Source organism: Anastrepha obliqua, chromosome 2 (genome assembly GCF_027943255.1).
Source record: "Anastrepha obliqua isolate idAnaObli1 chromosome 2, idAnaObli1_1.0, whole genome shotgun sequence".
NCBI lineage: Eukaryota > Metazoa > Arthropoda > Insecta > Diptera > Tephritidae > Anastrepha > Anastrepha obliqua.
Window position 1 is genome coordinate 38,500,947 of NC_072893.1, and position 27,807 is coordinate 38,528,753.

The 27,807-nt window shown below is 37.1% G+C and overlaps 1 protein-coding gene across 2 annotated transcripts; it reads left to right on the forward strand.

The window, feature by feature from the left end:
* Window positions 1-524: 524 nt before the first annotated feature.
* On the forward strand, window positions 525-18,738 carry LOC129239045 (elongation of very long chain fatty acids protein 7-like). 2 transcript variants are annotated; one of them, XR_008581820.1, is made up of 6 exons: window positions 525-774; window positions 10,890-11,080; window positions 17,494-17,637; window positions 17,722-17,827; window positions 17,903-18,554; window positions 18,622-18,738. XR_008581820.1 is itself a non-coding variant. In XM_054874316.1 (5 exons), exons 1-5 carry the CDS (start codon window positions 711-713, stop codon window positions 18,304-18,306), a joined length of 909 nt encoding a protein of 302 aa, XP_054730291.1. In that variant the 5' UTR covers window positions 525-710; the 3' UTR covers window positions 18,307-18,738. The 2 variants fall into 2 exon arrangements, 1 of the variants encoding a protein (XP_054730291.1); XM_054874316.1 differs by having other exon boundaries at window positions 17,903-18,738.
* Window positions 18,739-27,807: the final 9,069 nt, after the last annotated feature.

Here is a 27,807-nt window from a genome sequence, read left to right on the forward strand (position 1 = left end):
AATATCCTTATACACTATGCAGTTACAATATAAAGAAAAAATTAACCAAAGTTATAGTAGTTTTCAATTAATTTGGAAATTTCAAAGTTTGTAAATTTTAACTAACTGTAAACAACATAAACATAACTTTGTTCTACAAAAATAGTCCGCTCATAATGCACTCTCAGGGTTTCGTGAACAATTTTTTATACCCATCGAAAAAATTTAAATTTTTTGTGCTGTGAATTAAAAATATATAATAATATTTGAAATTTAATGTAAGAATACTACGGTCAAGAAGGAAAAGCCACCCTGTAAATTATGCAGTATGCACATGCGTATTTGTATGTATGCACCTATGTGCACTGGCATGCGTAAAAATGCAACACTGAAAATACTAGAAATTTGCTAATTAGCGGCATATTCAATTTTCAATTAAACTAACAAAGTGCATAAGTGCTACGGTGAGCGGGAGGTAGCATTTCATTATACCCAAAAAAGATTATTTAAGCGAAACAGTCTAGTCATAGCCAGTCCAAGTCTAGTCCAGGGTGAATATTTGCAGCGATAGCTGCCGTTAGCAGTTAGTAATTAACGAAACGTCAAGGCGTAAAGTGTTGTCGCGGTTTTTTGCGTTATTTGTATTATTTTCTGAGTTTTTTGTTTTTATATTTACGCACTTGCACAATTTTATAGTGGGCTAATATTTTATATCTTAAAGCAGCCACATCATGTTTCTTATTTTGCGACTCATCTATAAGGAGATGCGTAAGGCAGACGCAGTTTTTAATCGAGGTTTGTAATGCTGGTTTGTCCATAAAGCCTTCTTTATGTATGTTCGGTGAAGTAAAAAGTTCTGAATGTTTGCCGCTAGTTCGCTTTAAAGGTGAGCCAAAGTTCACGTTGTATATGCCGCATCGGGTTATACTTTATGGCAATTTAAAGGCACAATGTTTCTAAAGAGCCTCTTTGACAGTTTCGTACTTGACAAAGTCAGTTGTGTGTTATAGCTTCTCAAAATGGAAGTACAAAAAAGAAAGTTCAATAAATTCTTTAGCACCACTACGACTGAGGTGAGCAGTCAAAGTAGACGATACAAAAAGTGTGCGCTGTTTATGGACCTGCTTGGTTTCTATTACATTTTGTGGTTTCGTTAATCTAAAAAAAGTGAAGGTGAATAGGCCTGCCGCACTGGTGTCGGACTGCCAGCTGATCCTCCAGACAGGCGTTCAGTTATACTGGTCGACTTTATTTTAAGGTTGTGGAATGCGACGCTCAAGCTCATTACAAGTTTTTGTAAACAGATGCCTTCGGAAAAATTCCCAAAATATTCTGACCAAATATTAATATTATCTCGAATGCTGACTTATAAATGGAGTTGGATTTGCCATGTTCTACGCAGAGGAAATCGTGTCTTAACAAGGGCCGGCATTGACTGGAACCCCCAAGGAAGCTGCATGCGTGGAGATTCACCGAATACTTGGAGACGACTGCTGGACTCAGAAGCCCGCGGTATTCAGCTTAACTGGAATGAAGTTGAGAGAAGAGAGAAAGGCGCAAAATAAACCCGAATGGAAGAAATTCGTTGTGACCCTATGCTCGACACTGAAATTCTAGGAATTTATGATTATGATTTATGTACAGACTGCAGTACCGCAAGTGATGGTTTTAGTGACGACAGCCTGGTAATATAAACATGCGAGCAATCCTTGGAGACACATACACACCTTTTCCTTGAACGCAGCGCTATAGCGCGGAGAAGGTTGAGACATTTCTACCAAATGCAACCATAAGAAAGTCTCATACGTTTAGCCCAACCCAGCTCTATCTTAAGCTTAATGAGAGAACTGCGTTTGGATGAGGTACTGTCATGAGTGGAGAGCATAAAAGACGTTGAGGACGAAGTTAAGGCTTCAAATGTATCTAACAATTCATTTAATATAAACGTCGAAGCTGCATCATACTTCGGTAGCCCAATCTCCGAAAATGTTTATGAAATCATGGAAAACGTCGAGTCAAATCCACATGCAAGCACTTACTCCATTACTCAGTAAAAGAAAGTTAGAAGCAAAAGTGTCTGTAACTATGTTAATTTCATCGTCGAAATATGCCAAGAAAACATCAAGAACTTTTTACTTCACCTAAAATTTAACACTCTAATTCCCAAACCGAATCTGGAAAGAAATTTTTTTGAGTTTAGCTTCTTCTATATTTAAGTACAGGGCCCGCCATCTATCGTTACGGATTTGAACTAGGTATTATTTGAAGAATGGTAACACTTACCTGTCATCTAATTTGACAGAAAATTAGTTTTATTCTTCCGCTGAACGAAAATGGTTATGTATACTCTCAAAGAACGCTTTCTCCAACGGCATTTGGTTCCAACAAGATGGCGCTACTTGCCACACAGCGAATGCTGCGATCAATCTTTTGCGCACTGTCTTCGAAGATCGCATTATCAGCCGAAGTTCTGATATCGTTTGACCGCCTCGGAGCTGCGATTTGACGCCGTTGGATTATTATCTTTGGGGTGCCGTCAAAGACCAGTGTTATGCCAACAAACCAGCAACAATTGATGCATTGAAGACCAACATACGCGATGTCATAGCTGAAATACAGCCGCATACAATTGAAAATGTATTGAAAAATTGGACCGATCGTATGGGATGGTGCATGGCTAGCGAAGGGTGCCATATGAATGAAGTTGTGTTCCATCATTAACCGGAAGGACTGTACTTCAAAATAAAAAAAAAACGGTTTGGAAAAATATTGAGTAGTTTTTTTTTAATAGCATTTTTAATTCCGTAAAGTTATATGGCGGACCTTATATATCTGATAGCAAAAAGTAAATAATTGGTTCCGTGTAACTCGAAACCACGTAAACGAAAACTCAAACTTTTCAAGAATAGGAAGCAAAAGGATTCTGAAGAAAGCTTAAAGGGTCCAGGTGGTCTAGAGCTCGAAAATTTAGGGTATTTTCAGAGGTTTTTTACAATAACAAAATGAAAAACGATATTCAAATATTTTTGGGCTTTTTATTAAACTTCTTTTACATACAAAAATGAAAAAAAAAATTTTTGAAATAAAAACAAAAATTTTTTTTTTAATTTTAATAATTGTAAAAATTGCGCTGAAGTTGACCCTCCCGAAAAATTATACCCGAAAGGCGTTGTCAATTTTGACTCTTCTATATATCTGAAACACAAAAACCAAAAAAATTATTAATCAGTATGACTGACCCGTACTAGAATAAAAAAAAAAGATTTAACAAAATGGCACGGCTTTTAACCCATTAAATCCCAAACTTATATAAAACAATTTTTTTTTAAATGCGTTTATAAAACGTTCATTGAAATAGTGTAATTAAGCTCCTTAAAAAAAAACACGAAAAAAATCAAAGAAATGCATTTTTTGGGCTGTACCCAATCGAGTACAATGGGATAATATGTATATATATACATTGCCTGTATATGAAAATATGGAGTATTAATAAAAATACACTTTCAAAGACTTCCTTGGTTATTAGTTCGGTTAACAATATGGAAGTTTTTGAAACATTCTCTCTCTACGCAAAGGGCTACATTGCATAACTCGCAAATCCATCGAATTCTTTGGTGACACTCCCTGCACCTCAGCTGATTCGATATCATTTTGGGAAAATGGTTATATGAGGAACCAGCTATTGATGCCGTTGTCGATCGTTTTGAAGATATGTCCCGGATATTATAATTGCGTAAATAAAATCGCACAATTTCACGTTGGTATTGCAACAAGTCGCATTGACTCTTACTTGCCATTTTATAAAGCTTCCATGCGTTCCTCCATGCCACTCAAATAAATCATTATGATAAACTTACATAAAATCAAACGGGGAGACCGTTGCTTCTTTTGTAGTTCTTTGTTCGTTTTCAGAGGACATTTTTTAGTCCGCCGTTCACGAACAGTCCCAGTAGCCTTAAATCCTTGTTCTTTCAAAATTCTAAGAAGGTCATATGACGTAAAGAAGAATCGAAAAATACGATTCCAAGGTTGGAATATCATCTCGCAATATATTAAGTTAAGTCGAAGTGACCACGGTCGCTTGATTCAATATAGTCGGTGGCCGCAGAAAGGTTATGAAACCTCTTTCCGTAAAATTTTTTTACATCCATTACCAAATCTACATGAAATATGCACACAAAATATATATGAATGTTCCCACTGTACCCTTGCCAGTACACTAGAATTTAAACCTACCGAAATGCACTTTTCCACAACTTTTTTCGTTTTTTTTGGTTTAAAGTATACAAATTATATGTATTATGAATATTACAACACTGAACTTTTTCCGTGATAACTTAGATTTTGTCAAACAGAGAGCTTATTGAAAACTACACCATGAAAAGAAGAAAAATAGCAAAGGTGCACGCAAAGACAAGTGAATAACGGATAACGGGACTCAAAAAAAAGAAGGAGAAACATGTGTATTCCTTTTCGACATTGCTCTGTATTATAAAGTGGCGAGTACATTTAAAAATTTGTAAGCGTTGGCTATTGACGTCGTTTCGAAAAAGATGCTTTTTCTGTACTCAAGCGAGTACAATGGGATCGAATGGGTTAATTTGACACTCTAAAAAGTGTTTTAATCAAGCAAATACGAAATAACGGAAATAATAATATGATGCTAGCATGGACGATAGCCAATGATGTTGTGAAAAACATATTACAATTTCAAACCATTCGGTAGAATAGTTTTTTTTTTTTTTGACAATACCAGGCCGAAAAAAGTAGTTTTGAGATAATTGGGTTTGAAGTTTTGAGAGTGGAAATGCGACCATTGTAAGATTATAAGAGCGTATAATTGTTGGCGTATGCCCATGATCATCGGCCTTAACAACCGCGCTGTTTGTTCTGCCTTCTCCAAACTGGATAAAGAGGCAAAGCCAATGGGCCTGGTGGTGAAACGAAGTACCTCCTGTCATTAAACAAACAGTTGTATCACTGTTGCAGCTATAATTTTGAGGTTGTAAAAGACAAAGTACTACTTTGGACTAAGTAGGCAACTGAGCAGTAAAGTTCTCTCTCGACGAACAAAACTAACACTCTACAATACTCTCATCATGCCCGTCCTAACGTATGGCGCAGAAGCTTGGACGATGACAACATCCGATGAAACGACGCACTGTGGGACAGAACCTTGCGTACCGTCTCAAAAATCTGTAACTTTGTTCCTAATTGGAGTAACGAACTGAAAATTTTTATGTAATATCTAGAATGTTTATACTATAGAATAAAAGGACACTTGGTGTATTATTTTATGTTTATAATACTAAAAAAAATGTATATTGTCATACAAACAAATATTTTGCATAACAACATCAGCAACAAATCATAATATTTTACCACTTCAAATTAAATTCTAAAAGTGAAAATACTTAATACCTATACTTGAAACTTAAAGAAAAAAAATAATAAAAGAAAATATAATACTGCTATTTACATAAATACTAAGCTCTTGGCTTCATCTAATAATTGTTTTTCAATATTTATAGGTGCTTTTCTAATACTAGAGATGTATGGATCTGATGTAAAAAGAAGTCCATTAAATACATCTTCATTTGTTGCTGACCTAGAGCACTTTCTAGCGTGATTCAATCTTATATTTTTCTAATCTTTGTTGCGAGACTCTTGGGCATCTTCAGATAAATGGCCAATAGGCAAAACAGCAAAATGTTGAATGATACTTTCGCCATGTATTAAAATTTTGTGAACGGAAGATGGCATATTAGCTCGAGTATATGCTCCAAATTTTTCCGGATTAATTGCAAGGCCTGATGCCAAAGTTTGAAGAATTATATAAAATCTTTTAATGAGGTTCTTATCAACTCCTGTAATTTCCGAAGAACAACTGTAGTTTTCAAAAAACCGTCGAGCTGTATTGCCATCATTGCTGTTTCCGGTACCTTGCCGGGGTTTGTCAATATTTAATCTCATCCGGCTTCGAAATAAACTTTGCACAAGTTTCTTCTTGTCTTCCTTACTTTTTTTGTCTTCCGAAGTTCTTGCAGTCTATTTTTCAAATGAGAGATTATATGAAATATGCAAAATTAACTCCATGCATCTAATCCAAGCATGCAATGTAGACAAGCCGTACTCGTATGCATTTATGTTAACTGGCTTTGTATCTATTCTTTCCAAATTATTCATCTCGCTTGGCTTAGAATTACATACCGTGCACACAGCTGCAGAACTTGTGCCAGTTAGAACTTGTGTAACTTTTCCATCCACCATAGTTAAAAATAGTTTGTGACTTATTTCTGTTACCTGGTTCTCTCTGTGTATCTTAGACGTTGTCAAATTATTAATTTTATCACGAATATCAGCAACCACCGAACGGGTTTTCTCCGGGGTTTCTTTCGCAAATTCTATCCAAATTGGTCGGCAATATCGAATTGAAGAGCAAGCTGGATTTTGCCAAATAACCTCTTCTGTTTCAATATCTGTCAGCTTTATTGGAACCAAAGACGCAATAAATAAGTTTACATCCGAAACCAAATTTTTTTCATCTGATAAAATTTGTTTATATTCACTTTGTCCCGATGAACCATCACATCCCCATTTGGTAAACAATTGAAGATTTCTTTTTGTTGGCTTGTAAGCATTTTCAATTTTCAGGATACGGGCTGTAGTATGATCCAGTAACTCTTGCAGATTAACTTTAACACCAGTATCTGTCACTTCAATGCTGGAGGGTTGAGGATAACATAGTTTTTTTGCGTCTGTCAATACGTTATACGAAATATATTAAAGTTCTTCTTAATAAGGCTTAACCGAAGTAATCCATATTGTGATTTTGAAAGATCTAAATCAGCAAACAAACTTAAAGCTTCATCCGGCGTAAAACAGGTTGCATTGCAAGTTTCACGCAACAATTTTTCCTTTATAATCTTTTTTTCTTTTTTATCGCTCTTTCGCATCATTTCTACAACAGAAGCTTCATCGAACTCTCCTTCAGACCGCAATCCTTAGACATATGCGTTATGTATATACTCGAGTCCATATTCTTGAACCAATTCCATATGCTTCCTTTTTCTAGATTTCTCTGATAGATGATCATAAGACTTTGGTGGCCGTCCACGTTCTCCAGACGCTCCGGGTGTAATATCAATTGGTACTTCCTGGAATTGTACCTTAAATTCACTTTCCAACCAAGTCGAGTTATTAAGAAGAAAACGTTGTTTTGTTCGGCTAGATTTGCTCCAGCGATCGTTGAACTTTGATAAGAGCAGTTTTTGAATACTTTTCAAAACAAATTCGCTTTTAAATGAGTTCAAATTATATTGTTCTTCTAAGTAATTTTTTATAGCATCTGGTGTTGTGCCGTGGTCAATGAAAAATACGCACAATTCTCGTCGAGGCACCACAAATTCACTCATTTTGTTAAGTATTTGGCAAAAAAATTTGTTTGAATTTTGTAACTATTTATGTCTTTCAAATATACGCAAAAATTCGTCACTGTTCTTGAGCTGCAAACGCATGATCAAACGTGCGCGTGCATGTTGTATATTCATATGTATGCACTACTTACCAACAATAAGTTTACGCAATCTAGCAGAAGCTCACAGTAAAATCGTTATTCCAAGAATTCGTTAATTATTAAGAACTTTACTTTCAAACAACAGAGATTTAATAACTTCATCGTGCTATAAGATGATCTTTTTGTGATACTTCGCGTGGAAGGGGGTTAATTTGGAGGTCAAAGGTCAAAGGGTTTTAATATGAAAAAATGTGTTGTTTCTATAGATATGTCAACCAAACTAAAAGATTATGTGTTTATTTATTTAGATATATTTTTGATTGATCTTTAATTCAAATTTTACTAAAATTTTTTGAAAATTGTTTTCCTTTTCTTAAAGAGAAATTTGGTGTCTAATTAATTTTGGGGCAGGTTGGGGCAAAATTTTATTTTTGATTTTACTTCTACATAAGTTACTTTATGTAATGATATTAAAATAACGAGAGAGCCAAACGGAGCTAACTGTCAAAAGTCCATTTGAAGTTTCTAATACGCATACAAAATAAGGTATTCTTTAAAAAAATGTATGCCTTTCCAAGTTTTGCAAAAAATAAAATTTAAATACTTTTTTAATAGTAAATTGAATGACCTTTCTAACAATATATAACACTTATAGATTTGCATCGAAGATAATCAAAATATGACCATGTAAACTGCTAGTATAATGTGCATCATAATCGACACTATTTTATGCATCAACTTGCAAGTCATGTTTTTTTACAAAAATAATTTAAATAATATTGTTTAAACACAATATAATATGTATTGGACATTTAGTCACATATGTACATAAACAAAATATTCAATATCGAAAATTCACAAAACCTATTTTTGAGACGGTTTGGAAATTTCTGTCCCATTGAGCGACGCTTCGAGTGTTTGAGAGAAATATTCTGCGGAAAATTTTTGAACCTTTGCACGTTGTCGACGACGAATATCGCAGGCGATGGAACGATGAGCTGTATGAGCTTTACGATGACATAGACATAGCGCAGCGAATAAAGATCCAGCGGCTACGTTGACTGGGTCATGTCGTCCGAATGGATACAAGCGCTCCGGCTTTGAAAGTATTCGGTACGGTACCAGCTTGTGATAGCAGAGGAAGAGGAAAGCCTCCTCTGCGTTGAAAAGATTAGAACGACTTGGCTTGACTTGGTGTGCCCAATTGGCGTCGGTTAGCACGAGAAAGAAACGACTGGCGCGCTTTGTTAAACTCGGCCAAAATCGCGTAAGCGGTTATCGCGCCAATTAAGAAGAAGAAGAATGCGACCATTGATACCGCCGCGTGACGAATCTGACTCTACCTGCTAAAACGGCAGTAGAATCGAAAATACTGGGAATATCCCTCCAAAAGCCTTCTTAAAAGCCTATAATTTCGAGAATATCAAAAAATAAAAAAAATCGATTTTTTGAAAATTCTAAACCACCTGGACCCCTTAATTATATTAAAAAAAATACGATAAAGAGTTTTTATTTTGTTCTTTTTATGAAAACTTGTGAAAAACCGTACAACTCCAATACCGCGTATCTCGAGGAATACCTGTATACATTACTAAATTTTAACTAAATTTATATATAATTTTTTTTCTGCTAGACAACTTGCTAGTCTATCCTATTTTTTGTATAACTAGTACCCCTATTCGATAAGACTATTATTTAGATTATCTTTCAAAAGACGCTCCTCCATGTTGTTCTAAAATAAAATATGTAACTGCGGAGCTTAACAATTATGTTTGCAAAATTATATTTAAATGCCCACCATGAGCACGTCTAAAGGTAGCAACCGCCAAACATTTGTTTCATGAATGTCCAATTGTTGACAACGTCGAGATGTCGATGCTGAAGGTTGTTCAGCAATACTTGGCGCTACATCAGCAATAGTCTCAACAGAACGTCTGACTGAAAGCTTTCATCATCATTTTGGCATTACAGTCCGGCGTTGACCATTGCCTCCTCTACAATACGCCTCCATTCTTCTCGACAGTCCGCTTTCGCTATATATTGTGAGCTTTTCATCTTTCGTACATCGTCTTCTACGTCTTACAACCATCTTCTCCTTGGCCGGCCTCTCCTTCTTGCTCCTTCAGAGTTTGCTTCAAAAACTTTTTTGGTCGGTCTTTCGTTGATCATTCTTAAAACGTGTCCATACCACCGTAATATTTGGGACGTTATAAACCGCGTTACATTTCCTCCCGCGATGAAAACACTGAGCTCGTGCTTATACCGTATACGGTATGTACCGCCTTCTAATCGTATGGGGCCGAATATTCTTCTAAGAATTTTTCTTTGACTGAAACCTTTAGGTCCTTTGAAAAAATAGAGACGTGAATGATGAATAACCGGAAGCACATTTTCAGTTCCTTTCAGTTGTAGTACAAAGTGGCGCAAAATTAATCACCCTACCGGAAATCTACATATAATTTTTGCAAATGACGTCTTATCATATTTTATACTTGTAAACTACACAGCTGCAGTATACAAACAGACAAGTAATGGAGCACGTAGAGGTCAAAATGAAGATTACCGTTACTCAAAATCGTGTTTTTTCATTATTAAAAAAAATGCATGATTAATTTTGGGCCACCTTGAATATCGATTTCGAAATAAAAAAGACCAAAATGAAGATTTCCATTACTAAAAATTCTCGTTTTTTAATATTAAAAAGCAAATAAAAAAATTGGATGATTAATTTCGCGCCATCTTGTACTAAGTATAACTGAATAAGACTGAATATGTGCTTCCGGTTTTTCATGCACTTTTTGAAAGTGAATTACGACTTTCTGGTTGGACTTTTTATTATTGCTCACGGATTAGGGATAGACCAAAATTTGTTATCAAAAAGGAAATTGATTGTGAAAATTAGAAAAGAATGGAAGGAAGTTAATTGGCTATCTTGGATCGTGCTAAGAAAATCCGTCAATAAAAATCCAATCAGTGGTATGAGTGATTTGAGAGCCGACTACGATAATTTTTTCGAAATCTTTGCAAATTTTCCAAAAGCAAATATCTATGCTTGTGACCCTCAGTGAAGAATAAAAAGTTTCACTGACCAATTTTACGAAATTTTTTGTTTTTCTAAAATTAGAAAACGATCGAATTTCACGTTTTGAGAACGAGCTTCGAGCTTCAAGGTCACAAAAAGTAGACAACGTTATTTAAAAATTTCGGTGGTTTGCATAACACGACGAAACCAAAACTTTACTATATAAAATAGTAATTTTGAAAAAGTCGCGACTATGATTTCGTAGTTGTACTCGTATTTGTACTCGTTTGTTTAACGAGTAATTAAATAGAATTTGTTTTCTTTGTGAATTTATCATCAGCTAATAAGACGTCTCCAATAATTTTTTTTTAGATTTACGCATTTCTTCATGGCCTCTCTTGGGTCCTCCATGGTCGATGTTTGCTATTATAGCGGTCTACCTTTTTATTGTGAAGCTATGGGGACCTAAGTTAATGGAAAGCCGAAAACCTTTTAATGTCATGCCAATCATACGGATTCATAATCTTATTCAGGTGGCACTCAATGTCTACATATTTACAGCGGTAAGTTGACTTGATACTACAAGAAACCACACTGCGGTGACTAACTTTAGTACAGGAACTTAGTGATAAGTTTTGACAACTTCTTTGTTTCTTATTTAATTTTCATAATTTTTCTATGAAAATATCGTTAACTCTCATACAAAAACCATCTGTGCTGTAATAAATTCGACACCTTTTTTAAAACCTTTGATTAGGCAACCGGGTCTGAGCGTTTTTTGTCCTGTTCGATGATTCCCTTTAAACGGTTATATCCATAAATCGATAGCAAATTAAATTTTAGGAAACTATCTGGAATCTAAAGGCATTAGCTTTAATATATATTAGGTTGGCAACTAAGTAATTGCGAGTTTCACTCATAGATTGCTTCAGTAAAAAAATAAAATATGTTAAATGCCAGTCTGGCCAGATCCGAGTGTCAAACGGAAGATTAACACAGTACAATTCATCTACTATAAAAAAAAATTATGACTATTAGAAGGTAAAGTAGAACTATTAAATATCTGGCTGGAGTTAAAAAAATAGAATAATTTAAAAATATCTTCAGAGCTTTCGACTTCAAAATGAATTGGAAGAAAAATGAAAATCTGCAGCTGCTTTAACTTTCGAAATATTAGAAATATCAGTCAGTTTCGTACTATACAACTTTTAAACGTCCCGTTTTATCCTATTTAAGAAGTAAATGTACAAGCTGTGCTAGAAGCCCTTGTTAACCCACGCTGCTCTTCGAAATTAGTCAGTGAAGGGGGTAGTATGGTTAATTCGGTGTATAACAAGCATATTTTTCGAAATTTTTTTGTCGACACAGTTGATTTATTCAAAATTTTAAAATTACTTCATTATAAAGTCATATTTAAAGAATATTGTGTGAAATTTTCATTGATTTTTATGAAGAAATGAGTTGGTGGCAGCGAATCTTCGCGGACGTCTCATAAAAAAGTTTTATTGCGGTGTCCCTCAGAACTCATTACTGGATCAACTAAAATCAAAAAACCAAATTGATTTCATCAGCTAATAAAGTTTCGCAGGTAACAACGTCGAATTTTTTTTTTTTTTTTTTTTTAATTTTTTAAAGCGCTTTGAAGTCAAAACACCGATTTTTCATAAAAAAAACTTGAAAACTTTGTTGTTTTAAAATATGACAAATTTAAAAAAAAAAAACTCGACGTCATTACCTCGTGAATAAAGTAAAGAAACAAAAAAACCAAATTTGAAAAGAATCGGTGCAGTAGATATGAATCTACAGTGGACACCGACCGTAAAAAAGGCAAGTGTGAGAAAAACGCGTTTAAAGATTTGTGAAGATTTTTACACTCTAAGACGAACATTTTTTGTTGTTTACTTACATTGAATCATAGGTCTACATAATTTTGACTGGGTATTTTCCCGATCTTCTCGGCAAATTTTTTTTGGCATTTTTAAAAAAATAAATGTAAAATTATAGTAAAAACTGAAACAAAAATTCACTGCACGTGTACAACTGCTCGGTAGAACGGTCAATTTTCAACTAAATGTTCTTTTCAACATAGCATTCGAACACACAGGTACGCGAATTTGTACACGTAGGTCTATCGACAGGAAGATGGTAACGATGATTTGACAAAAAGAACGGAGCAGCTACAAGAAAATTCATAAACAGGTCGCTTTTGTTTGCGCTGTTAGGTAGCTATTTTCGGCAGCGTGAAATCCGGTTGGAGAGGTAGATACTTAATCCTTTGTGTCTTTGTCAATTTTACTCTAATGCACTTCAAACTTTCACACAATAATCTTAAGATGTTATAGAATAATTTAAAAAAAAAAAAAAAAAAAAAAATGAAAAAAAAAAAAATACCATACTACCCCCTGAATGCAAGACAAAACTGAACAACAAAGTTTGTGTTATTTGGGTGCCTACTCATTGTGCTTGGCTTCACAATTGGCTGTTTAACTAGGTAATGAAGGCTCTGAAGCATACCACTAATCGTTGAACCCTTTCTAGGAGCCAGTGTTGTATTGATTCAACTATGGATTGACAACTTTATGAGGTTTACCCATAAAATATTTTGGTCTGCGTTGGAGTTCTGCAGAGTGGCCATGTGCTTTGTGCAAGAGCCAAACAGGAAATTAGCGACCTTTCTCCTAAAATTTTGTTGGAAAGAGCTATGAGTACTGGTGGGGGTAAATACAAGACACAGCGGCTGTATCATATCATATGGCTACCATGAAAATCATTGGCGATTCAATATGCCTATTCAGTCTTAAGAATGGGGACACTGCAGAGCATTTTCTATGTAGCTGTTCGGTGTTTCCTAGAATCGGACTTAGGCTGCTAGGTGGCAATATATGGAGTATGGATAAAGTTCGTACTCTTACTCTTCCGAATCTCCTAAGATTCATCAATGAATACAAAAGATTTCTGGAAGAATGGCCTCAATGGCCTCTTATTCTTCCGGATTTCTTAAGATTCATCAATGAGTCCTAAAGAACTGAGGAAGAGTTAGGGTAGGCTAGGTTGAAGCGGTTGTCTTGTGGGACACACTCAGGCTCATAGCCCATTGTGATGCCGCGTGGAAGCTTTCCCTATCTCTCCTAAAACCAGTGCGTGTTTTTCAAATGTGCTTTTTTAGAATATCTCCGATTTCTGCAGAACTGAGATCTTCCAATACATTAAAAAATTATCTGCATAGAATGGTAAATCTACGTCTGGATAGAGCAGGACAGTGGCACAGAAGGTTCAAAATTGTCTCTTCCTCATAAAGACAACTTCTACCGAAGTCCTGTGCTTACACACCCATCCTTCGGGCGTACCTACCTATTAGGCAGTGCCTCTTTATAAATGAAATCAGTATACCAATACAATGCTTATTTTGGCTTAGCAAAGATTCTGTGCGGTTATCAGACGCCGTTCTTACAATTTTCTCTAAAATAAGTAGCTTACAAGTTTGTAAGGGTATGCCTATGTCATTGTCTATGTACTCATCGGTCAATTTGGTGCCGAGTCTCGCTCTGCCGTTAAACTCAATGTCGCGATGACCAGGAACCCATTTTATCCTTAAGCGAAAGAACTCAGCCATCTCTTTAAGAGTTGTGCGGCATTTCATGGCTACCTTGGAGAGTGTCGAATTCTTTGGAAGGGATTTTATCGCCGCCTGGGAGTCAGTGAAAATGTAGATGTCATTTCTAGATATCGCATCGCACTGTACCAGTGTCACGGCTGTCATTATTGCCATCAGTTCAGCCTGAAAGACCGTACAGTTGTCGGGGAGTCGAAAACTGAAGGAGATCCCCAGATGTTCAGAGTATACACCTCCGCCAACCCTGCCCTCGAGCTTTGAGTCATCTTTGTATGCATGTATGGACTCACGCTGTCTTACATCGATCCACTCCCACTCTTCCTTGAGAGTAGGAGCGTCGTGAACGTTGTAATGGTAAGTGTAGGCGAGAGCGCTTAGTCCACCAATCCGGAAAGCTCCAAAAAGCCAGCCAGGATTTTACCATGACCGTAATTCGTATTTTACCACTTACTTAGAGTGTTGAGCCTTATAGCTGCACCTTGCGCGATATGTTTTGGCTGCTGGTCTACCGGCAGGAAGTTTATTGTCGCATCTAATTCTTTCGATGGTGTGGTTGACATCGCGCCAGTTGTAAGAACAGATGATAGTCTTAAAAATTGTGTGGAAGCTGGGCAGGAAGGAGTGTTTCAAAGAAAACGAAACGAAATATACTTAGATTTATTTAGTATTTTTGCTCTTGAGGCTCTTTTTCTCGTTGTTAAAAAGATCCAAATTTTTAATAATTTCTTCTCTGTATCTAAATTTAATTAGAAACAAGAAATATACAGTTTTTTTAGTTCTAATCTTTTGTCAAGGCACATGCCGTACTTTAGATGTACAACTTAGTGGTTCTGCCAATTTTGACATACGGTAGCCTAGTTTGGTGGGTAGCTCTTCACAAGGGCTAAAACACCACTAAAGAGAGTGCAGAGAACTGATGCTTGTAGAACATGTCACACTGCTGCGTTCAACGTTATTATGCACTTACTTCCTGGCGATCTGCATGTTAAACCAATTCCTGCTCAGAGCGCTATTAGGTTGAAGGAGCTTGGCCTCTGGAGACAATTTCCTGAAGGACATAGTAGTATCTTGAAGCAGATCTCCCCTTCCTTTTCTGTTCTTCGCACTGATCTCTCCATCCGCATACTGGGTTTTGATAGTTGTGCTAGGGCTATCTTTCCGAGCAGGCAAGATTGGAAAGAGGAGAGAATCGGTACGGATATAGATAGCTCTGTTTTCACTGACGCATCCAAGGTGGAGTCTGGAGTGTGAGCGGGGGTTTACTCTAAATCAGCCAGCATTTCGGTCTCCTTTAATCTGCCGGAAACAAGCAGCGTTTTTCAGGCAGAGGTCTTCGCGATCCCGCAAGCATGCAAAGTGCTTCGGGATTGCTGTTGGGAGGGAGACATTAATTTTTTTCCAATAGTCAAGCTGTGATCAAAGCCCTGTTTTCGCCGTATTGCAGCTCTCTTCTGGTGAACTTCTGTAAGGAGGAACTCAAACGTCTCGAACGTGCAGGAAACATTTCCCTTATCTGGGTTCCTGGGCACAGGAATATAGAGGGGAAATGAAATTGTCGACGAGATTGCCAGGAAGGTGTCGACAGAACCGGTTTCAGCTGTCCCCTTCTCAGACATCGGTGTCCCCCTTGACCGTTGTTAAAGGGAAACTACACAATTTTTCTGTCTCATCATGTGCTATTTCGAAAACATTATGGCCTCAATACAATATAAACATAATGCTTAAGGTGATGGGAATCCACCACCATTCAATTTCCAAACTCATTGCGGTGTTCACTGGTCACTGTCTGATGGGTACTCATGCGGAGAAGCTTAGAATCCCGTAGAAGGAGCTGTGGGGATCCTGCAGAGAAAGAGACTGTGGAACACTTTCTCTGCAAATGTCCGGCTCTGGCGGCTAAGCGCTTGAGATTTCTTAGTGTGCCCTTTGGGGATGACTTGAAGAAATTCTCCAGCCTAGATCCCTTTTTTCTCCTCCACTACATCAACAGCACTGGATGGCTGTAGACGGTTTTTCTTACCTAAATTTTTTTTTTATGGTAGTGGTCCACATTATGGTATCAAAACGGCACGTAAGTGCTATTTGGAGTGTACCTGGAGTACTCTTGCCATCTAACCTACCTAGGTACCGAATTTTCTCTTTGTTTACATCCATTGATAACACTCTGTAGCTCAGAACTGAATGGAACAAACAAAAAATGGTAAACGAATTTGTTGACGTGATAACGTCTTATAATTCGAAGTAGCCGGCTGAATGCACCAAAAAATGCGGCGTTACCTTGCTTGAACTGCATGTTATGTTATGTTATATTATGTTATGTTATGTTATGTTATGTTATGTTATGTTATGTTATGTTATGTTATGTTATGTTATGTTATGTTATGTTATGTTATGTTATGTTATGTTATGTTATGTTATGTTATGTTATGTTATGTTATGTTATGTTATGTTATGTTATGTTATGTTATGTTATGTTATGTTATGTTATGTTATGTTATGTTATGTTATGTTATGTTATGTTATGTTATGTTATGTTATGTTATGTTATGTTATGTTATGTTATGTTATGTTATGTTATGTTATGTTATGTTATGTTATGTTATGTTATGTTATGTTATGTTATGTTATGTTATGTTATGTTATGTTATGTTATGTTATGTTATGTTATGTTATGTTATGTTATGTTATGTTATGTTATGTTATGTTATGTTATGTTATGTTATGTTATGTTATGTTATGTTATGTTATGTTATGTTATGTTATGTTATGTTATGTTATGTTATGTTATGTTATGTTATGTTATGTTATGTTATGTTATGTTATGTTATGCTATGTTATGTTATGTACTGCTTTGGAGTGTTTTGTTATATTTTGGTTTGGTCTGATGCACAATCGAAATTGAACATATCTTTCATGAATTTGATATTTTCATATTTTTATCGCCATTTTCCACGTTTGTGTAAATGTAACTTGATCAATTCCATTGCAATTCCATTTACCCCCATCTCCATATCCATACAAAATATCTATCGAACAAATTAAATTAAAATTTTGTTTTGAAAATTTCAACCATTACATCAGTATTTTCTTATGAGGTTATCCCGTTAAACTATCGTCAGTAAACCGACTTTACAGACAACCTCTTTTTAGCGATTTTATTTGATCAATACCTTACGAGATATCGATCACTACATACAGCTACCGAAAAATAATGGATTTATTTTTCACCAAACTAGTATTCATTCAGTATTTATGCCAAACTCAAACTAAACATTTAAAAAAAATTTTGGTAAAAAAAATTGTCTCAAATTTTTGATAATTTTCCCTTCAAATATATCAGAATATGTTCTGCTTTATTTCTAGTCTTTTAGCCGCTCTTACCTAAAACCGTATTTCAGTTTGTCCTGCCAGCGATATGACCCGAAAGATACAAGCCCTGAAATGATGTCATTAGTTATACCTGCATATCTTTACTACATTTCAAAATACATGGACCTGCTAGACACAGTGAGTACATTGTATATGCACAAATACAATTATTATTTATCAATTAAATATATTATTTACCCGTTTGTTTTCTATTTTTTTTAGATATTTTTCTTGTTGCGCAAGAATTACAGACAAATTTCCTTCCTACACGTTTATCATCACAGCCTTATGGTATTCGCTGTTTGGGTTTATTGTACACTGAATTTTGGTAAATTTTATAAATCCGTTATATTTACTCTAGCAAGAATAAAAAAATAAAAATAAACACGCCTACCTTTCTCAGCTTCGCACTTCACCTTCACTGGCGTCATAAACTCCTTTATACACATCTGCATGTACAGCTACTACTTTTTGGCCACTTTGAAGTTGAAAACGGACATAACGCCGTGGAAGCGCACGCTGACGTTGTTGCAGATATTGCAATTCCTCTCATTAACTATTCAATTATCTCTACCAATACTGAACAATTGGTGCGGTCTGGACTTATTTTGGGTTTGGGTGGCATTTCTGCAAAATTTCTTTATACTCGCACTCTTCTGTGATTTCTATTATAAAACTTACGTGCGCAAAGTGCACGGAAATAAAAAAGTACAAAAGCAACAGCAGCAGCAGCAGCGGGAGTTTGGGGTGAATTGCGGAGGTATTTCTAGTGGTTCGAGTACGTTGAACGATGCTAAAGTGCACTAGAGGAGCAAAGAAGTACTTTTACACACCCGGAGTGTTAGTAACTTTTTAATTGACTTGAGCTTTCCGATTTACACCAACACTATTGACCAATACTCATACATACAGATGTTGAAGCGTGAAGGTGATGATTTCTCCGTGTGATTCCAAATTGACTAAATGAATATGAGAAACCGGAATATCTATTTAATTAAGGAAGGTAAAAAATTTACAAAAGTATCTGATCCTTAAATGGTTTTTAAATAAAATATGTAAAGCATAAAATATTATTAAAATATGTAAAGTTCTAAAAGAAAGAAATATTTATTTAAATTTAAGGTAATTTAATGACATGTGAAGGAAGAGTAGACGAGGAGATTTTCAATAAAGCACAAATTTTCAGAATCATATTGCAGTTAACCAACTAACGGCTGCGAATAGAATCTGTGAACTGAATTTTATGATTTTGTATGCATTAGCTACTTTTGTTCTCAATGACTTACAAAAAATTTTCTTAAAAATTAACAAAATTGTTTATTGGCCTTTTTGTAAACGAGGGCAAACCCAAAATATCTGTTAAAATCGAGGCGGCCTGCACAGATGCCAAATTTCCATGTGGGAGCCTATACTTTTGAAGCAGTGCAGCATTTTAAGTACCTAGGAGTTATGTTCGCATGTAGCGGTGTTTCAACTGCCGCCATCAGGGATCGCGTCAACGCCGCTAACAAAGCGTATTACGCCCACCTTAACTTGTTCAACTCCCGACTTTTGCCTACAGCTACAAAGTTCACTATGTACAAGACTCTTATTCGACCAACCCTAACATATGGTTGTGAGGTATGGACTCTTAAGGTTGATGATTGTGCTCAGATTGCTCGCAGGGAAAGAAAAATTTTAAAAAAGATCTGTGGCCCAATAAGAATGGATGACAGTACCTATAGAATCCGAATGAACTCTGAACTGAACGATCTAACTGAGAACGAGACAGCTGTGCGTTTTGTTAAAGCGCAGCGCATAAGATGGCTAGGTCATGTGATCCGTATGCCCGTTTGACTGTATCGTGAAGAAAGCCTTGACAGGAGAGCTAATGGGCGTGAAGGCCAAAGGCAGACCGAGGAACCGTTGGATAGACGCAGTGGAACATGACCTTAAGAAGCTGGGAATACGTAACTACGAAGCAACAGCTCCAGATAGACCGCTTTGGAGGAGCATTTTGAAGGAAGCTTTGACGCACCCCGCGTTGTAACGCTATGAAAGAAGAAAAAGCTACTCTTGTCCTTTATAAGATAAAAACTATTTAAATTATTTTCTCATTCCTCCATTTCCCAGGCTATACTTTACCAATAATAAGCGAAGGCAAATAAGGTGTAAGAATTAGTTTGCCACATTACGAAGGAGTTCGTGTCCAGAAATCGGCCAAGGAGGTTTTAGTATCGGTTTTTTTCTTTTGCAAGCGAAAGGAATTTTGCTTGTGAATTACTGGCAAACTCATAAAACAATGAATTCTGAATATTATTGTAACATTTTTAGACCAGCTTAAGAAAAAAAATATATGTGGAAAAATACCCAGTTTGCAAAAGAAAAAAAATGCCTTTTCATAAGAGCAGTGCATCGCGTCACAAGAGCATTTTGACAATGGCTAAAACGCATGAACGAAAGTTCGAATTGTTGGAGCATCCACCGTATTCACCAGATTTGGCCCCTAGCGACGTCCATCTGTTTCCAAACCTAAAATATTCATGCGTGAGAAGCGTTTTTCATCAAATGATGAGGTCACAACAGCTGTGTAAGCGTATTTTGCAGCCCTTCCAGATCCTCACTTTAGGGATAGAATTCATAAATTGGAACCTCATTGGCACAAGTGTATTCATGTTCAGGAATACTATACTGAATAATAAAGTGTATTTTAAACCATAAAATTGGAACCGCAAAACTTATTGAACAACCTAATGAGCGGAAAATATTTTTAATTAGTTTTATTATTATTTTTGTTGTAAACATCTAGAAACATGTATGATCAAATTGAAAGTGAGGGTTGCGCATATAGGGTGATTCTTAAGAGCTATAGGAAAGTTTTCAAAATAAAAAAACACGCAAAATTCAGAAAAATGCATGAATTTTTTATTTAAATCGATAGTACAGTCCATATAATTTAATGTTTGAAGACTATTTCATGCAAATGTTGACCGCGACTGCGCTTCAAATGGTCCATCCGCTTAGTCCAATTCCAATGACATACTCTTCCCAATGCTTTGGGCCGGTATCTCACATATAAATGCTTCAATGTTGTCTTCCAATGCGTTAATTGAAGCAGACTTGTCTGAATAGACATGAGTTTTAACATGGCCCCACAAAAATAATCAAAAGGCGTTATATCGCACGATTTGGGTGGCCAATTAACAGGCCCCGAACGTGAAATAAAATGTTCACCGAACTCGTCTCTCAACAAGTCCATTGCTACGCGTGCTGTGTGCCATATGACACCGTCTTGCTGAAACCACATGTCATGCAAGTCTTGCATTTAGGACAAAAAAAAGTTGAATGTCATTTCACGGTAGCGCACACCATTCACAGTTACGTTACAATTCGCAGCATCTTTGAGGAAGTACGGTCCAGTGATAAACCGGTCCCATAAACCGCACCAAACTGTGATCCTTTCTGGATACATTGGTAGCTCTTGCAATTCTTCTGGCTAATCTTCACTCGAAAATCGACAATTCTGCTTATTTACGTACCCATTGATCCAAAAATGAGCTTCGTCGCTGAACACAATTTTTCGATAAAAAAAGTGGATCTTCGGCCAACTTTCCAAGAGCCCATTCACCAAAAATTCTGCGTTGCGGTAGGTCGTTCGGTTTCAATTCTTGCAGCAGCTGTATTTTGAAGGGCTTCACACCTAAATCCTTTCCCAAAATTGTTCACGTTGTTGAGTAACAGAGGCCCAATTGCTGCGAACGGCGACGAATCGATAATTGGTGGTCATCATTAACCCTGGGCGATACAGCTGCGATATTTTCTTCATTTCGCACTCTACGTAAGCGTGTTGGTGATTTGATGTGGTACGTGAAAAGTTACGAAAGATTTATCAAACTCATGAAAGATATGTTCAATTTCGATTGTGCATCAGACGTTAATAAGTCAACAATACTAAGAGGCAACATCACCGATTTGCCTTTTTCAAGACACTTTACACTCGAAAAACCCCCTTTCATTTCCTACTTTTCCTTACATCACCCTATTCTCAACAGAGAAATGGTTCATTACCATGCACACAGGAAGAAGGTATATGCAAATACAAATATGTGAATTTATATACATATGCGCATATACATACATATATATGCTCACTCAGGTAGGTGTGCAGATGTCGAATGTTGCCGAAAGCGGGGGCCAATTGTGCTCTTTGTCATTCGTTCCGCGCTTTCACTTGCAGTTCATGCAAGGTAACGACCATGAGCAAGATAACGACGAATGAGCAAGATAACGACGATTGAGCAAGATAACGACACATTTTTTCGTGCGTGCAGCGGGCTAAATCGAATTATAAGACGTTATCACGTTAAAAGATAATAGCTAAAAAATCACCCTTTATTTTATTTGGCGCAAATCTGCCCTTATCTTCTATCTTGTTTTCGTGGCGAAACCTCTTTACCTCTTTCGTTGCCTTTTGTCCTCTTTATAATGACCAATAACGTCTTTCCTTTCTCAAGTGAGGCCCGTCTTCCCATTTTAAAAACTTTAAATTTTTTCAACTTTTCTTTACAAAAATTCTTTGAGAATGACTTAAGTCGCTAAGCTAAACAGAAAAAAATACATTTCACCGTTATTGCATTCTCAGCGAAAATATCAAATACACTGCATCATTTAAGCTGTGAGCATATATTGATGAGAAAACTATTTGTTTCTATATTTTTTGAGCGAGGTTTGTTTTTGTTAGTGTTTTTACTGCAGTGGTAAACATACATATCTCATTACAAGTCGTATACAATTTTTTTATTAAATTTAATAAACATTGAGCCATTTTCTTTTTTCTAAAAAAGTATTACCTGGATCTAATAAGCTAAGAGTCAAGGTATAAATTCAGAGCTGTATCAACCAAAAAATACAAATAAATATTATACAATACTTTACCGTATCGATATTTCGTTTAAATTAGAAAATCGACTTTTAATTTCCCCACAGCATAAATAGATATATACCTGTATTTGCAAATAGCTACGCATGTGCATATATGTATATGTACATAGACAATTAAATTCATGTTGAAATCCAGGCTCCTCAATGCGTGCATTGTACATGTGTATGTATGTATGTATGTGCCTTTCCATGTTTGTATAAGCAAACTACTCACACGAATTACTATGCCATTTATTTGTTTTTTGCTTTTCTCTCAAATACTAACTTTTTTCTCTCTGATTGTTCCACATGTACATATAGGTGTGTGTGCATGTGTGCGTATGTGCATATCTACCATTCATTGTTATACATTTAGAGTTGTTATTTAATTTTTATTGTTTGTGTTGGGTGTTGTGCTCTTGTGTCGGTGCGCTGTGTGTAAATTTTCTACTGCGACTAATGAACTGTTTATCGCCACAAAATTAAAAATTACGAAACTAATTTGCATTTTATTCTCGCCTTAATTAGAATCGCACATACTCGCACATATGTATGTTTTTATGTATGTATGTATACATAAAAAAGAATGTTTCTTGTGTGCGCAACATTGTGGTAATGTACTCGTACCATGCAATCAAATCTACTACTCGTATGTATGTAGTTCTGAACTATACCCTTTACGACCACTTTGTATTGCAACTAGCAACTGGCAGTTTGAACATGCCAAGAGTTAACGAACTTTTTAGCCTCTGTATTGTACTGCTTGAAATTAAAATTTGGAAAGGTCGAGCCAAGAAGCACCAAGAGATTTGGTGGCTCCTAAACCACTCAGGCTAAAAAGCCCATTGTATTTAAAGCTCTGAAAGAGAGTAGATAGTCAAGGAGGGAAGGAGAAAAGTATCAGAAAAAGAGATTGGAAAGAATAGAGATAGAAACAGAGACGGAGACGGAGACGGAGACGGAGGCAGAGACAGAGACAGAGACAGAGACAGAGACAGAGACAGAGACAGAGACAGAGACAGAGACAGAGACAGAGACAGAGACAGAGACAGAGACAGAGACAGAGACAGAGACAGAGACAGAGACAGAGACAGAGACAGAGACAGAGACAGAGACAGAGACAGAGACAGAGACAGAGACAGAGACAGAGACAGAGACAGAGACAGAGACAGAGACCTTTTGATTTTTTGTTTGGCCGGGCTCTTCCATCAATTCGAGGAGGACGTCTTGGTTCAAAAAGCGACTTGAGTGAAATCCTCGACGAAGTGCCAATCAAATGACGAAAGAACTAAACTAAAGAAAATATCTGACCGTAGCATCCAACGCATACTGAAAAATGAACTCGAAGTCAAGCCTTACAAGATCCATGATCTCACACCAAAGCAGCAACAAGTCAGATTTGAGAGAGCGAAGGAGACGCCTCGCTTGGCCGAAAGCGGCCAATTTCCGAACATTATCCTTTCTGAATAGAAAATTTTTCAAATTGACCAATTCGTAAACTCCCAAAACGATGGGGTTTATGTGACCGACCATTCATACGAAAATTTGAGTTATCGATTGGCCACCAGGGCACAGCACCAGCCACAGGTAATGTTTTAGGCCGCTGTAACCGCAGATGGGTGCTCTCCAATCGATTTCATCGCGCCAGGCGTCAAGGTAAATGCGAAATGTTATCGAGAAAGTATTCTGTAGGTTAATTTGAAGCCGGTGGACAGACAAACATTTCGGTGGCAGACCATGAACGCTTGAACAGGACTCGGCACCGTCTCACAAAGCTCGAGTGAACCAAGAATGGGTAAAAAATAACGTTCCGAACTTCATAACATTCATAAAATGGCTCCCAAATTCACCATACGCGAATCCGATGGATTATTCTCTTGAGACTATTTTGGAGAGTAAGGTCCGAACTAAAAGATTCAGCAGTCTCGAGGCGCTGAAAAAAGCCATTGTCCGCGAGTGGGCAAAATACCTGGAAGTCACATTCGGGCAGCTTGCGACTCATTTCTGGACCAGCTGAAGGCCGTAGTCAAAGCAAAAGGTGGTCGTATCGAGCAAAAGTTAATTGATTCTTACTTACTTACTTAGGTGGCCATAACAACCCGTTACCGAGTTACGCCCGACTTCACTAGCTCTCTCCAAGCGCCTCTGCTCCGCCTTCTCCAATTCTGTACACCAAGCGAGCATAGGGTTTCCTCCACATGGTATTTCCACCGGAGCAATGGTCTCCCTCTGCGTTGGTTCCCTTGTACTTCTCCCTCGAACACCTTCTTTGCTGGAGCTTCTTCATCCATGCACATGGCATGCCCTAGCCAATGCAGGCGTTGGATGGCGATGCGTTGAACTACGTCAATGTCGGCATAGAGCTAATACAGCTCGTGGTTCATTCTTGGACGGTAGTCTTCGACAACGCGCACAGGACCGAATATCTTACGAAGAACTTTGCTCTCGAACACCCCAAGAGCGGCTGCATCGCTTTGTGACACTACCCATGCCTCTGCGCCATAGAGCAACACGGGTATGATGAGCGTCTTGTGAAGTGTCAGTTTGGTGATGCGAGAGAGGGCTCGACTACTTAATTGCTTACTTAGCCCATAGTAACACCTATTAGCAAGAGTGATTCTCCGTTTCATCTCCAGGCTGATATCGTTGTTCCTGTTAACGGCGGTGCCAAGATAAATAAATTCTGGCACAACTTTCAAGGTATAGTTGTCTCCAAAGCCGTATGAGCTTCGTTGGTATACCAAACTCGGACATGGTGGCGTACAGGCAGTCCCTTATCGGACTATCGAACGCAGCTTTATAGTCGACAAAGAGATGATGGGTGTCGACTTGCTTTTCATGGGTGTTTTCCAGAATTTGGCGTAATGTGAAGATCTGGTCTATGGTGGACTTACCACGTCTGAAGCCGCACTGATAAGGCGCGATCAGTGTGTTGGCAAACGGCTTAAGTCTTCCACATAGGACGTTAGACAGGACCTTGGAAGCGATGGTTAGAAGACTGATGCCCCGGTAATTGGTGCAGATCGTCGGATCACCCTTCTTCAGTACAGGACAAAGAACACTGAGATTCCAATCGTCGGGCATGCTTTCTGCTAGCCATATTTTGCAGATGAGCTGATGCATGCTCCCTATCAGCACATCGCCGCCAGTCTTGAACAATACAGCGGGCAAGCCGTCAGCGCCAGCCACTTTGTTATTCTTGAGCCGCTGAATGGCAACTTTGACTTCGTCATGACTAGGTGGTGGAACGTTTAAATTATCGTCGATTAGTGGTATCGGATCATCTTCTACTGGGGCGGAATTGTGTACGTCATCGCTAGCAAGTAAATTGCAGAAGTTTTCCCTCCATATGCCCAGTGTGGACTGTGTATCCATAACCAGATTTCCGTTTTTATCTCTGCAGGCTGATGCTCTGGTCTTGAAACCTTGTGTCAGACGCTTGACTTGTTGATAGAATTGTCGAGCATCATTCCTACCCCTGTACTCCTCTAGCAACTCACGTTCACGCTTCACCTGTTCTCGTTTCTTGCGTCTGAAGAGGCGCCTCTCTTCCGATCTCTTTTCCCTGTAGTTATCTCGCACGGCCCGCGTTGCAGCTGACTGCAGAGTTCGGAGTTTAGAGTTGATTCTTATTTTTGTATTATTTTCACACATTTTTTCCTTTGAATTGAATAAAAGTAATTTTCCGAACTAAATTTATTGCCTTTTTAAATGGTTCTTCTCTTCTCTTCGAGTGCAGTGAAGTAAGAAAAATCAGAAGAAAAAACAGAGTGTTGCATAAATTACTTGGCTTTTAGAGACCGATAGGAAGCTCTTCCTCCATATGAATTCATTTTGAAAGAAAAAAATTCGGTGCGGTTTGATTTCAAGCGAAAGCTGATTAAGCTTTAATTAAGCTCCGGTTTGGCTGCGGCTTAAAAATCTTAAGTTTAATTTTCTCTCATTTCATGAGCAGCAAATTAAACGAATGGAGCTTCTCTGCTTAAGGCACTCCCTTATATTATATTTCTTAAATAATTGCCACTGAGCATTGGAAATATTTTCACAGTGTATTTGAAATATGCTAATAATTAGAAATACCGTGCGCATTTGCATAGGTCGATGAAACTTTTAGATTCTAAAGGTAAATGGCACAGTGCGGAAAAAAAATAAATACGTAAAAGACTCGGTCGCTTGCGAAATCAATGCAACAGCGAATATACACACAGACATATATGTGAAATGAAAGGATCCTAGCGAGCGTCCGAGAATTGTTTGGTAAAATTTATTGAACGCTCTCTACTTTTTTGCAGTAAAAATTGGTTGCTTTAACGAAAAATTAACTTATTAATGGATTTTCTTCTGACAGACAACTTTGACTAGAAGTACGTTTTAATAATTTAGAAAAGATTTGTAGAAATCTTAGTAAAGTATTTGGTGCACACAAATATTAATTTGGGTAAAAATAAATCCATTATTTTTGCGCAATTGATTTGAAACTGTTCAATCTTTAACCCCTGGGCGTTGCTATGACTACTAACATGCTAGTCAACTTCGATTAGTTTAGTGATTTTATCGACATTTTCGAAATTCCTATTTTTGTCTTCAAAACTTCGTCATTTAGGAAGGTTATTGTGAATCCCGAGGTTTCCGGATATGTTGTATAGGTATCTCGAAAGTGATTTTGGGATTCGAGTTTCTTAAATTAAAGGGTCCCGGTGGTCTAGAGCTCGAAAATTTAGGGTGTTTTCAGAATTTTTTTTACAATAAAAAAATGAAAAACGATATATACATTTTTTAGGCTTTTTATTTCACTTCTTTTACATACAAATATGAAAACAAATTTTTTTATTTTAATAATTTTAACAATGACGCTGAAGTTGAAGCATGAAAATTTCACAGTATATTCTTGAGATTCTATACATTCGAAATATTGAAAAACAAAAAAAATCGATTTTTCGAAATTTCTATACCACCGGGTCCCCCGGAAAATTCAATAAAATGATTATGTTACTGTTACTTAAATTATGCCCTAATACCTTAAAAATACCGACCAGATAGCGCGTCATATGGAAGCAGCTTGTGATGTGTCGATGCCTAGATGCAAAAAACCGGCCAACAGAAAACCGGTATATTGGTGGTCGAGTGAGATAGGTGAGCTGCGCCAAACATGCAATAAAGCAAGAAGACGATCTCAAAGAGCGAGGGGAAGACCAGTATTCGAAGAACTACGGGCAGAACTTAGAGCACACCGACTGAAGTTAAGGAAAGCTATAAAAGCAAATAAAACGGGATGCTTTTAAAAAATGATCGACGACGCGGATAACAATCCATGCGGTATTGCCTCTAAGACAGTCATGTCGAACGTAAGAGGTCCCCAAGCTCCTCAACCAACTTGCCCAGAACTGCTTGAAAAGGTGGTCATCTCAC

Coding starts and splice junctions, on each gene's coding strand:
- LOC129239045 (XM_054874316.1), top strand. CDS start 711: ATGTTTCTTATTTTGCGACTCATCTATAAGGAGATGCGTAAGGCAGAC. Junction 17,638..17,721: donor ACATGGACCTGCTAGACACA/GTGAGTACATTG, acceptor TATTTTTTTTAG/ATATTTTTCTTGTTGCGCAA. Junction 17,828..17,902: donor TTATTGTACACTGAATTTTG/GTAAATTTTATA, acceptor TACCTTTCTCAG/CTTCGCACTTCACCTTCACT.